Here is a 13,302-nt window from a genome sequence, read left to right on the forward strand (position 1 = left end):
ATTTTTGCCACATGTGGTGATAATGTTGTGCGGTCACCTCCTTCCTGGCTTTGACCAGGGTAGGAATGACCTCTTCCGGAATGCCTTTTTTCCCTTAGGATCCGGCGTTCAACCGCCATGCCGTCAAACGCACCCGCGGTAAGTCTTGGAACAGACATGGTACTTGCTGAAGCAAGTCCCTTCTTATCGGCAGAGGCCCTGAGTCCTCTGTGAGCATCTCATGAAGTTCCGGGTACCAAGTCCTTCTTGGCCCATCCGGAGCCACGAGTATAGTTCTTACTCCTCTACGTCTTATAATTCTTAGTACCTTTGGTATGAGAAGCAGAGGAGGGAACACATACACCGACTGGTAACACCATGACGTCCACAGCTATTTCCTGAGGGTCTCTTGACCTGGCGCAATACCTGTCCAGTTTTTTGTTCAGGCGGGACGCCATCATGTCCACCTTTGGTCTTTCCCAACGGTGCACAATCATGTGGAAACAACTTCTCGATTAAGTCCCCACTCTCCCGGGTGGAGGTCGTGCTGAGGAAGTCTGCTTCCCAGTTGTCCACTCCCGGAATGAAAACTGCTGACAGTGCTATCACATGATTTTCCGCCCAGCGAAGAATCCTTGCAGTTTCTGCCATTGTCCTCCTGCTTCTTGTGCCGCCCTGTCTGTTTACGTGGGCGACTGCCGTGATGTTGTCCCACTGGATCAATACCGGCTGACCTTGAAGCAGAGGTCTTGCTAAGCTTAGAGCATTGTAAATTGCTCTTAGCTCCAGTATATTTATGCGGAGAGAAGTCCCCAGACTTGATCACACTCCCTGGAAATTTTTTCCCTGTGTGACTGCTCCCCAGCCTTTCAAGCTGGAATCCGTGGTCAGCAGGACCCAGTCCTGAATGCATAACTGTGGCACTTTAGTAGATGAGCACTCTGCAGCCACCACAGAAGAGACACCCTTGTCCTTGGAGACAGGGTTATCCGCTGATGCATCTGAAGATGCGATCCGGACCATTTGTCCAGCAGATCCCACTGAAAAGTTCTTGCGTGAAATCTGCCGAATGGAATCGCTTCGTAAGAAGCCACCATTTTTCCCAGGACCCTTGTGCAATGATGCACTGACACTTTTCCTGGTTTTTGGAGGTTCCTGACTAGCTCGGATAACTCCCTGGCTTTCTCCTCCGGGAGAAACACCTTTTTCTGGACTGTGTCCAGAATCATCCCTAGGGACAGCAGACGTGTCGTCGGAGACAGCTGCGATTTTGGAATATTTAGAATCCACCCGTGCTGTCGTAGAACTACTTGAGATAGTGCTACTCAGACCTCCAACTGTTCTCTGGACCTTGCCCTTATCAGGAGATCGTCCAAGTAAGGGATAATTAAGACGCCTTTTCTTTGAAGAAGAATCATCATTTCGGCCATTACCTTGGTAAAGACCCGGGGTGCCGTGGACAATCCAAACGGCAGCGTCTGAAACTGATAGTGACAGTTTTGTACCACGAACCTGAGGTACCCTTTGTGAGAAGGGCAAATTTGGACATGGAGGTAAGCATCCTTGATGTCCAGGGACACCATATAGTCCCCTTCTTCCTGGTTCGCTATCACTGCTCTGAGTGACTCCATTTAGAATAGGTCTCACCGAGCCGTCTGGCTTCAGTACCACAATATAGTGTGGAATAATACCCCTTTACTTGTTGTAGGAGGGGTACTTTGATTATCACCTGCTGGGAATACAGCTTGTGAATTGTTTCCAATACTGCCTCCCTGTCGGAGGTAGACGTTGGTAAAGCAAACTTCAGGAACCTGCGAGGAGGAGACGTCTCGAATTTCCAATCTGTACCCCTGGGATACTACTTGTAGGATCCAGGGGTCCACTTGCGAGTGAGCCCACTGCGTGCTGAAACTCTTGAGACGACCCCCCCACCGCACCTGTTTGTACGGCCCCAGCGTCATGCTGAGGACTTGGCAGAAGCGGTGGAAGGCTTCTGTTCCTGGGAATGGGCTGCCTGCTGCAGTCTTCTTCCCTTACCTCTATCCCTGGGCAGATATTATGGGGACGAAAGGACTGAGGCTGAAAAGACTATGTCTTTTTCTGCTGAGATGTGACTTGGGGTAAAAAAGGTGGATTTTCTAGCTGTTGCCGTGGCCACCAGGTCCGATGGACCGACCCCAAATAACTCCTCCCCTTTATACGGCAATACTTCCATGTGCCGTTTGGAATCTGCATCACCTGACCACTGTCGTGTCCATAAACATCGTCTGGCAGATATGGACATCGCACTTACTCTTGATGCCAGAGTTTCGCATATATAGAAATGCATCTTTTAAATGCTCTATAGTCAATAAAATACTGTCCCTGTCAAGGGTATCAATATTTCCAGTCAGGGAATCCGACCAAGCCACCCCAGCGCTGCCCATCCAGGCTGAGGCGATCGCTGGTCGCAGTATAACACCAGTATGTGTGTATATACTTTTTAGGATATTTTCCAACCTCCTATCAGTTGGCTCCTTGAGGGCGTCCGTATCTGGAGACGGTAACGCCACTTGTTTTTATAAGCGTGTGAGCGCCTTATCCACCCTAAGGTGTGTTTCCCAACGCGCCATAACTTCTGGCGGGAAAGAGTATACCGCCAATAATTTTCTATCGGGGGAAACCCACGCATCATCACACACTTCATTTAATTTATCTGATTCAGGAAAAACCACATGTAGTTTTTTCACACTCCACATAATACCCTTTTTTGTGGTACTTGTAGTATCAGAAATATGTAACATCTCCTTCATTGCCCTTAACAAGTAACGTGTGGCCCTAAAGGAAAATACGTTTGTTTCTTCACCGTCGACACTGGAGTCAGTGTCCGTGTCTGTGTCGACCGACTGAGGTAAAAGGACGTTTTAACGCCCCTGACGGTGTTTTAGACGCCTGGACAGGTACTAATTGGTTTGCCGACCGTCTCATGTCGTCAACCGACCTTGCAGCGTGTTGACATTATCACGTAATTCCTTAAATAAGCCATCCATTCCGGTGTCGACTCCCTAGAGAGTGACATCACCATTACCGGCAATTGCTCCGCCTCCTCACCAACATCGTCCTCATACATGTCGACACACAAGTACCGACACACAGCACACACACAGGGAATGCTCTGATAGAGGACAGGACCCCACTAGCCCTTTGGGGAGACAGAGGGAGAGTTTGCCAGCACACACCAAAAACGCTATATTATACAGGGACAACCTTTATATAAGTGTTTTTCCCTTATAGCATTTTAATATATATATATACATATCGCCAAATAAGTGCCCCCCCTCTCTGTTTTAACCCTGTTTCTGTAGTGCAGTGCAGGGGAGAGCCTGGGAGCCTTCCCACCAGCCTTTCTGTGAGGGAAAATGGCGCTGTGTGCTGAGGAGAATAGGCCCCGCCCCCTTTTCGGTGGGCTTCTTCTCCCGTTTTTCTGAGACCTGGCAGGGGTTAAATACATCCATAAAGCCTCCAGGGGCTATATGTGATGTATTTTTAGCCAGAATAAGGTATTATACATTGCTGCCCAGGGCGCCCCCAGCAACGCCCTGCACCCTCCGTGACCGTTGGTGTGAAGTGTGTGACAACAATGGCACACAGCTGCAGTGCTGTGCGCTACCTTCATGAAGACTGAAAAGCCTTCTGCCGCCGGTTTCTGGACCTTCAATCTTCAGCATCTGCAAGGGGGGTCGGCGGCGCGGCTCCGGGACGAACCCCAGGGTGAGACCTGTGTTCTGACTCCCTCTGGAGCTAATGGTGTCCAGTAGCCTAAGAAGTCAATCCATCCTGCACGCAGGTGAGTTGAACTTCTCTCCCCTAAGTCCCTCGATGCAGTGAGCCTGTTGCCAGCAGGACTCACTGAAAATAAGAAACCTAAAAACTTTTTCTAAGCAGCTCCTTAAGAGAGCCACCTAGATTGCACCCTGCTCGGACGGGCACAAAAACCTAACTGAGGCTTGGAGGAGGGTCATAGGGGGAGGAGCCAGTACACACCACCTGATCCTAAAGCTTTAGTTTTGTGCCCTGTCTCCTGCGGAGCCGCTAATCCCCATGGTCCTGACGGAGTCCCCAGCATCCACTTAGGACGTCAGAGAAATATATGTGGACATTCTCTTTATGCTATACAATACACGGCTGTGCTGCAAAGTGCACTTATCCTTCCATATACTCAGACTGGTAAGAAGACAAATCATAGATATTCATTGGTCAATAACCTGACAAAGGTCAACTGGATTCCCTCACACTTGTCTTATGTTAGAGATAACGGCCATTCCCACTGCAATCTGTACTTATAGCTGCACGATCCGCTGGGGTATTCCAAACTCCTTACCTTTGGACCCGTTTTCTCCATATACCCCTCTTTGAGAAAGTTCCTTGTCAGCTTTGGCACCAACTGGAAGAACGAACAGTGACCATCAGTCATAGTCATGCCAGCTACACATATCCTCCCTGAATAAAACATCCTGTGTGTCTCCACAGTATTATCTGTTCTGTTATCTGATTCAACATCAGGCCCCGCTGTCTATTACTGCAGATGTGACTTTATGCTAATGCTGCTACCCACGTCCTCCCTGGTGTACATCTGCGCGTCCCAATGTGCAAGTACTGAGACACCCACGCATCCTTAGACACCACCGCTTGGTGCGCCTTTAGACATCACCATCACATGCACCATTGAAACTTCAGCAGCCCTTTGTCAGGTGCAGATTCTCCATGTGAATATGGCCTCCTGTGTGAATGGTTCTGCATCTCTGTACGCAAGCACCATCAGGGACACGCCTGCGACATAACACAATGAACAATCTCTGTGCGTCCGTTTAGCCACCTCCTAGTCAACGTCCAGGAGCACCCAATACATTCACATCTGTGATCACGCGTCTTCCATGTGGCTGAATTGCAACTGCAACTATGGACACTGTGCTCTTTGCTATGAGAAGTAACTGATTCCCTGCCACCCATCTATAAAACACATACAAATACAAAGGATAACTTACTGCAACATCTCCTGCACCGGGATAGGCAACCTGTAAGTAGTGAAACCGCGATGCTCGGATAGCATTGTACCAATCAACGATCTCCTGTAATAATAAGAATGAATGCGTAACAGTTACCCTGTAATACTGTATGAGTATTATTCCTGGACAACCTACATTGTAACAAAATGAAGATACTGTACCATAAAGACAGTTTAGATATCCAAGTTGAGTTTAAAGAAACTAGTGCAGTGCCATTAAAAGCTCTAGATACTACACATAAATACCCCCAGTTTTAAAATGTATGATTTTGTATGTAATATTTCAGTACGCCACAAGATGGCAGTAGTCTGCCAACATCCGATATATGACCTTGTTATTATACGGAACTATTACAGCAACAAGCCAACTCCCATGGCTACACCCTAGACAGGTGCCTAGCGTATGCCATCTTTGATTTGTAATGCCAATTAGAAGTGATATGAAAGGGCAAAATACATCAAGATTCATTAAAAATTTCTTCTGACTTCTGCTTTCTCTGACAGCAGCACAAACATGCCTAACATGACAGCAGGAAACTGGAAGCCAGATTGTTGTAGAATAATGAATCTCGGCATACTTCTAGCAGCGTTATAAATAGAAGACGTTCTACATTGGGGGCCTGGCCTGCAAACAATAGACATTTATTACAATAGACCATTTATCCATTTATTACATTTATTAATCCATTTATTACAATAGACCTTTTTATTAAACTTAACTGGTTTAAGTAATGTCACATTTTTATTACATTGTTTGTTCTACTAAATAGTTATTTGTGCACTATTTTATATATGAAATGTATTTTTAAATATTAGCTAAATGGAATTTCTTCATTTTAAAATATAATGGATATTCATTGACGCACAAATGGGCTGATGTAGAGTTCAATGCAAGCCAGTTTATCAAATGGATCTGAGTGTATACAACTACAGGCGTATGAGGATATCACATCAAATTTATCAAACTCCCTTAGTTCTCAGCTCTGGGGCAGGATGTAATGAAGTCCGCGTTCGGCGGCGGTGCGGGATGCTGGCTGAACTTGGACGTTGTTTTAAAGGAGCAATCATGTACAAGGCATGGTTTAGCCTTGTACATGATTGCCCCTTTAAAAAATGTCCAAGTTCAGCCGGCATCCCACAGGGCCACAGAACTTGGACTTCATTACATCCCGCCTCAGGTTTGGAGATTTGGCCTCAGTAAATCACAATGTACAGTCTCAATAGCATGGACACATACAGTACCACCCCACTTTTTGTGTCTGTAGCGGTAGCGCTGCTTGCTTATTTGTAACTAATAAAAGTTACAAGTAGGGAGGCCAATCCCGGGATTCGGGATTAAAAAATGCTCAATCCCAGGATGCAGTAGGGAGCAGTGTAGGGAGCAGGGAGAGTGGATGTGGAGGGCAGCAAGGGAGTGTGGGTGTACGGAGCATGTAGGGAGCATGTAGGGAGCAGCGGGAGGGTGGGTGTAGGGAGCAGGGAGGATGTAGGGAGCAACACAGAAGAATGGATGTAAGGAGCAGGAAGGGAGGGTGAGTGTAAAGAGCAGGGAGGGAGGGAGGATGTCGGCAGCAGTGAGGGAGGGTGGGTGTACAGTAGGTAGTGTCAGCGATACTTAAATATTACTTAATACTCTTACTATTAGGCGGGCAGCAACCGTGGACACACACAGTGGCCGCGTCGGCAAAATTTCAAATGTAGCGCTGGCCGCCAGCCAGTCAGTACTGGCAGTCCGTCAGCCAATCAGGAGCCGCGGCTAATGCCACTTCTCTGATTGGCTGCCGGTCTGCCAGTGCTTATTGGCTGGCGGCCGGCGGTACATTTGAAATGCCGCCAGTACGGTCACTGTGTGTGTCCATAGCTGCTGTAAATACCTCGCTGCCAGCCGGGTAGCGCAGTGCTATAGTGCTCAGCGCTGCCCGGCAAAACGGCGCATGCACCACCTAATCCCGTGGATTCAAATCCCGGCGTTTTTGGGCCAGAATCCCGGGATCCCGCCGATCCCAATCCCGGGATTGGCCTCCCTAGTTACAAGTACAAATGTGCCACATTTCAGGGATCTCAGTTATTTAGTACAAGTGGTTAAATAGAAACAAATTGACAATTGAATATGACCGCAACGGGCGTCTGGGGGGGTTGGGGTGGCTTTTCGGCGTTGTGAAGGCATGGCAGCCAAAATGGGGGCGCGTCGCAAGCGTTTTTCAGGGGTGGCTGTGTGACATCATACGCAGCCGCTCTGATAAAAAGAAATGACGACAGGCTGCCTGACGTCCACAATTAAATTGCTGACGCACCGTGAGGCGACGCTACACATGCTGGGCGGCCCCTGGCATGTGAGGAGATAGATGCAGATCTTACTGCGGGAAGAAAGATCTGCATCCATCTCTGAATAACCCCCTAACTCCCCTTTCAGACAGAAACTGAAATTACCGGGTGAAGCAGTTCTACCCGGTAATTTCATGAAACACACAGGTCCTTTTTCTGTGTGAAAGGGTCAACCCAGGTTGAAAATCCTGGGACTTCTACCGAAGAATTTACCAGGGTTGGAGACACTGTTATTTCGACCCTGGCTGACCCTTACACACAGTCAAAATACCTGTGTTGATCTGCAAATTACCGGGTCGAAATTCTTGACCTGGTAATTTGCTTCTCTGTGTGAAAGGGGGCATCAGACAGAGCATGGCAACACGATCCGGCACTGAAATGCTGGGTAACTGCCGGGTTTTCTGTCTGAAAGTGGTATTAGTCTTCTGTAATCAGCAAAAATGGGATACAATACGTAAAGGTGACCTTATTTCTTTCTATCATACATCTTCTTGTCTAGCATTCTGGATATACAACTATAATGTAACTGATAGTATCTCACCTGTGGGCACTTACCTTGCCATCGTCATGATATACAAAGATATTCCTAGTGCTGTTGTCCCTCAGGTAAGTGATCTGCAGGCCATTTGGGTTCCCTATTTTAGCTGGTTGGAAAGCAGCATTTAAATGCTCAATCTTTATAATTGCTTTGGGCTCTCTTGCCTGGTAAACACATGTAAAATAAGGAAAATCAGTTTGAAGCTGTCATATACTAATCATACTCTCACTTAAAAGATGGGAAGGTGTAATGTGATATGTTCTTATAATAACAGACTAATGAGGCAAATAATATGCTGGGATTACGTCTAATGCATTAACAGAATGTGATTTAATTTATGTCTATCACACATTCTGTAAAGGAAACTACCAAATGTTCTCTATACATTCAAGAAATGTAAACCTCAACTTGTCGGAGGATGGGTAAACGAAAGTATAGAAAAGCGATATTAAATAGATCTGAGAAAACACATGGTGACTGAACAGGTGCAAAAAAACTGGGGTATTTTATTATTAAAGATATGTGTTTGTGAGTACGTGTGTGTGTGTGTGTGTGTGTGTGTGTGTGTGTGTGTGTGTGTGTGTGTGTGTGTGTGTGTGTGTGTGTGTGTGTGTGTGTGTGTGTGTGTGTGTGTGTGTGAGACTGTGTAAGCCTGTGTGTGGGGGGGATGAGGGAATTATTTGAGAAGACTAGATGTAGGGGCAAGTTGACTATTTAGTTATTTAACTATTGGACTATTTAGCATTGGGCTGTTTCCTAAGCATACCTATAAATGTCAGAATAACAACTACGAGGGCTAATAAGACAATTATGTTTTGTCCCTGATCTGCCCTAACTGAATCCAAGCAAACCGTGCTTTGCATAATGCACTCTGCAGACAAGCCACACCCATTAGGGGATCCAAAGACTGGTACTAAAATACATAAAATGGGATTATTTGGAGGTGTGGGTCATTCAGCCCCCATCATAACACATGTTTATGATAATTTATTACAAGGGGTGTGCAATCAGTTTTAATGAAAGTAATGAGTAGACACGATCGGACTGTCTCTTGTGAAATGTGTGGCAGGGACAGCATGATTCTACATGAGGTTAAAGTGGAACAGCAGGATTGGAGCAGTAGCAATACGTCTGATGAAATCCAGACCGGGTTTTAGCTGAGTCTGCTGCAAAGGCGTCACCAGGTGTAGTGACACCCAGTGTGCACTCTGTACTTCTCCTCCAGCACCTCCAGCGCGACCGCCCGAAAAGGGAGCGTGGTCTAACATAAGGAGCGTGGCCTTGGCCGGGTCTCCATGTCTTCACTCTGGGGGCATGTCCAGCATCCCCTGGAGATAAGTACAGTGCCAGCTCTTCATCTGTGACAGGAGCCAAGTGCTGCAGGTGAATATCACGCAGTACTCGGCTCCTGTCACTGCAGAATAGGCGGGCACTTTGGTGTCACCACTTCCGAGGCACCCCCCAGTATCCGGCATGTGACGTCACTGGTCTGCTGTAAGCCACAGCTGGTAATCACTACAACTTCTCTGCTACCTTTAAAAATGTGTTTGGTCAGTAGGTCATTGCTCCTGATGCCAGCAAGTGGCCAGGCGATAGATGGGAGTCTGGGGTTATGATAGGAACCATTTGGAACCTGTACTGTTTGTGATTACCAGAACTTGGAATGTGATGCTGCTGTTTTAAAGACTACCTTTAATACCTGACCTGCAAAGCCTGCATGAATTGTATAACCCTGAGGTAGAAATAAAGTGAGTCGAACTGTACTCCATGTGATTCCTGTCACGAGGCACAGAACCACATATAAGCAGCATTGCACACAAGTCAGCATGTTCAGTACCTTCACAAACAGAAGCCATGATCTCCTACGACTACAAGAGTGGTCTGCGACCAAAGGAGGATTTTGACCGACTGCGAGCTGCTTTTGGGAAGAAAGCACCATCCCGAACCACTGTGCTTGAATGGTTTGCAGAATTTAGGCACGGGATGTGGTCCCTGGAAGATGAAGAGCATTGTGCCCGACTCGCGGCTCCCATCACCAAATACAACGTTGCTGCTGTGTGGGCCATAGTTGAGGTGGACGCTAGAACAACCGTGGCCCAGATAAAGAAGTAGATAGGCATCTCATTAGGATCCATGATACTCCACAAAAAGCCTGGCCTGAGCAAGGTTTCTGCACGCTGGCTCAAGAGCAGAAGGTGTCTTGGTGCTGGCCATGTGATCAGAGAACAAACAACAGTTGGCCCAGTGGCCCCAGTTGGAAGTGAGCTGCCGCAGATGTTCCAAAGTGAGCACAGTGTGGCCAAACCAATGGGGCCTGATTCAGATGTGGTTGGAGTTGCTATTGCTGCTGCTTACACTATACAACATGCCTCCGGCTGCATTACTGATCCGAACTGCTGATCCGAACTGTATCAGATCTTCCACACCACCATCGGCCGACTGCGTGACCTATAGAGGGGGTTGCACAAGCCAGCCAACAAAAAGTCCTACACAGAGGCCAGGAATCTCCGTCTTCTGACCAAGATCCTAGCCTCTTCATTCTGCCGGAACGGTTTGGCAAAACGGATGTTGCTAATGTCCCCTCCCCGCCCCTAAACGGCATCAGACTGTCAATCACTGACAGTCTGATGCCGTTCCTGTGTCACAGGACCCGTGTGGGCATGAAATGGAACACAGTGATCATAATTCATGATGAGCTGGCAGCCACATGCCATACATGGGAAGGTAATAAGCTCATATAAGGGTTGACGGTTTTCTCTTGAGAACAAAAAAAAAAAAAAAAGTAATCCAAATGGACGATATTTACTACATAAAGCTGCTATACTCTCCAAATCTCTTTCACAGTCTGCAGGGGTTTATCACACTTCCTGTGTCCCATATATAGCACAGCTATGTCCCCAGCTCGCATCTGATTGTACCAGGTATGGTCTACATTATGTTTTTTATGCCAAATTGGTAATAACGTAGTCTTAAAGCAGACTTGTCCCTTATATTGCCATTCTGTGGCATGCCTCGTGCCTCAATGAGGTCACTAGTTCCTAGGTAATGAACAGGCTGGCTATTGGCTCACAGAAGGGCAGCTCTCACTGTGTGTAGGTGGAAAGTTTCCTTTACATTTTTAAAAACAGCAAAGTGCATGGTAAGATCTAGGACCATGGGGGTGATGTATCAAGCCCCTAAAGAGTGAAGGAGTGTACAAGTGGGGAAGGTGTCAATAGCAACCAATCAGCTTATATCTAGCATTTATAAAGTACCCTCTACAACATGATAGGTAGAAAGAGATTTGTTCATATGATCAACTTCTCTAACTTTAGAAGGCTTGATACATCTCCCCCATGGGAACTCTGAATGCCTAGCTCTTAATCTAGAACATGTTCCCCTTTATCATGCCGCATCAGTGGCGCACGCAGGTGGGGGTTTCTGAGTACCCAGAAACCCCCCTTGACGAGCTGAAGCTGAGGTCTTTATGTTTGTGGACTGTGATAGCTGAGCAGCTCTTCACAGTGATTGCGGGAGGATCAGAGCCACCGCGTCCTGTGCCTCAGAGAGCTCAGTGGCGGAAGGCGGCAGGGATCAGCTGATACTCCGCGGCCGTCTCGGGCACTTGGCGGTGGCGGAAGGCGGCAGGGATCATCTGATACTCCGCGGCCGCTGCAGACACTCAGGACGGGAGAGGCGGCAGCGGTAGGCACACTTGGCGGCGCTGACATTCAGAGCCACAAGCGAAACACGAGGCTGCACTAATATGCAGTCAGAACTTGGTCTTTCATCTCTAGGTGCTTTAGGGGATATGCACAGGCTATATGCACACTGCACAGTTTGTATACATGCATAAATGTGTGTGAGAGTATATATATATTACAGTATATCTCATATGTGTGTGTGTGTGTGTGTGTGTGTGTGTGTGTGTGTGTATGTGTGTGTGTGTGTGTGTGTGTGTGTATATATATATATATATATATATATATATATATATATATATGTCCCAATTAGCAGGCACTCCAACAATCCTTTGGGTAATGAATAAGCTGTGGTGCACAACTCACAAAATAAATAGAAACAGCAAACAGCGGCACTCTCAATATATATATATAGATATATATATATATATATATATATATATAGATATATATAGATATATATACACACACACACACAATATAAGTAGTAATGGTGGCACTCTGGTCCTCGTAAAATAATACTCACACACCTCATGTGTGCAGTCAATGTTTCAGTTCTTTATTCAAGTTTTTTTCAAGAAATATACAGCTTTCTTGAAAAAAGCTTGAATGAAGAACTGAAATGTTGACTGCTCACACGAGGTGCCGCCATTCCTACTGCTATTGTATATTCCAGAAGAAACTCTGGCGTTGGTGGAGGGCACCTGGCAAGTAATCAGGAGACTGCTGGAGTGCCGGGACTATTGGTGATATATATATATAGCAATACATGTCAGTGGGTAGTGGTAGGAGTGCCAGGGGTGCTTGCTACATTGGAGAGATTATGTGTGTGAATATATATATATATATATATATATACATATATATATATATATATATATATATATATGTGTAGCACATGTCTGGAAACCCCCTCTTTAAAATCCTGCGTTTGCCCCTGTGCATTGCTCAGTGTTGGCAGTGCTAGGCTTATACTGAGGGCCTAGAGATTTACAGATACCATTCACTTGTCAGACTGCTCAGAGGAAGTGCATGGGGTCACAGCCTCTGCTAAGTCTCTGAAGACGTGCTGACTGCTGGTGTCCATACCAGTGTACTGTGTACCCATCAGGGATGCAAAGACAAGAAGGAACTTTACAGAAAAAATAACATTCATTTTTATGCTGTCTTTATGGAAATACTTCCCAACATACCGCAAATTGGAAATGCCTGATTTGTGGTACAGTTTCTGAAACCAGGATTGGTCTGCCGAAATCCGGACAGTTGGTAGATCAGTTAAACCAACATTTTTGTAGAATGCAGCCTATCGATTCACTAAGAACTAAGAGGTATATTTACTAAAGTGTGGGTTTTTAGAAGTGGAGACTTTGCCCATAGCAGCCAATCAGATTCTATTTATCAGTTATCTAGCACCTTCTAGAAGATAATAGCTAAAATCTGATTGGTTGCTATGGGCAACATCTCAACTTCTTAGGACCAGCACTTTAGTAAATATACTGCTGCATTCTGACAGGTAACACTTCCTTTCCCCATAGCACAGAAGTAAAGGGTACATATTAAGAAACTGATTTATAACAGTTCTCCTTTAAAACAGAATAGTATTATTTGGTACAGAGTAACACAATCAGTTCATTTATACTGTATTTGTCATACAAGTCAAGGGCTATATGCTGTCCAGTGTTTTCTTAGACAATTGGCAATTATGGAAATCCATTCTTCTCCTGCGTAACACTGTG

General features: G+C 46.2%; 1 protein-coding gene across 1 annotated transcript in view; it reads right to left on the minus strand.

Annotated features, from left to right (window-relative positions):
• Positions 1-13,302, minus strand: part of ADAP1 (ArfGAP with dual PH domains 1) — a 316,145-nt gene that overhangs the window by 31,622 nt on the left and 271,221 nt on the right. The window contains exons 6-8 of the mRNA XM_063934529.1: positions 7,904-8,050; positions 5,004-5,087; positions 4,340-4,402 (exon numbers count right to left, since the gene is read on the minus strand). Coding sequence (XP_063790599.1) covers positions 4,340-4,402; positions 5,004-5,087; positions 7,904-8,050 — 294 coding nt within the window. The remainder of the gene's footprint in view (positions 1-4,339; positions 4,403-5,003; positions 5,088-7,903; positions 8,051-13,302) is intronic.

Source organism: Pseudophryne corroboree, chromosome 7, assembly GCF_028390025.1.
Source record: "Pseudophryne corroboree isolate aPseCor3 chromosome 7, aPseCor3.hap2, whole genome shotgun sequence".
Taxonomy (NCBI): Eukaryota; Metazoa; Chordata; class Amphibia; order Anura; family Myobatrachidae; genus Pseudophryne; species Pseudophryne corroboree.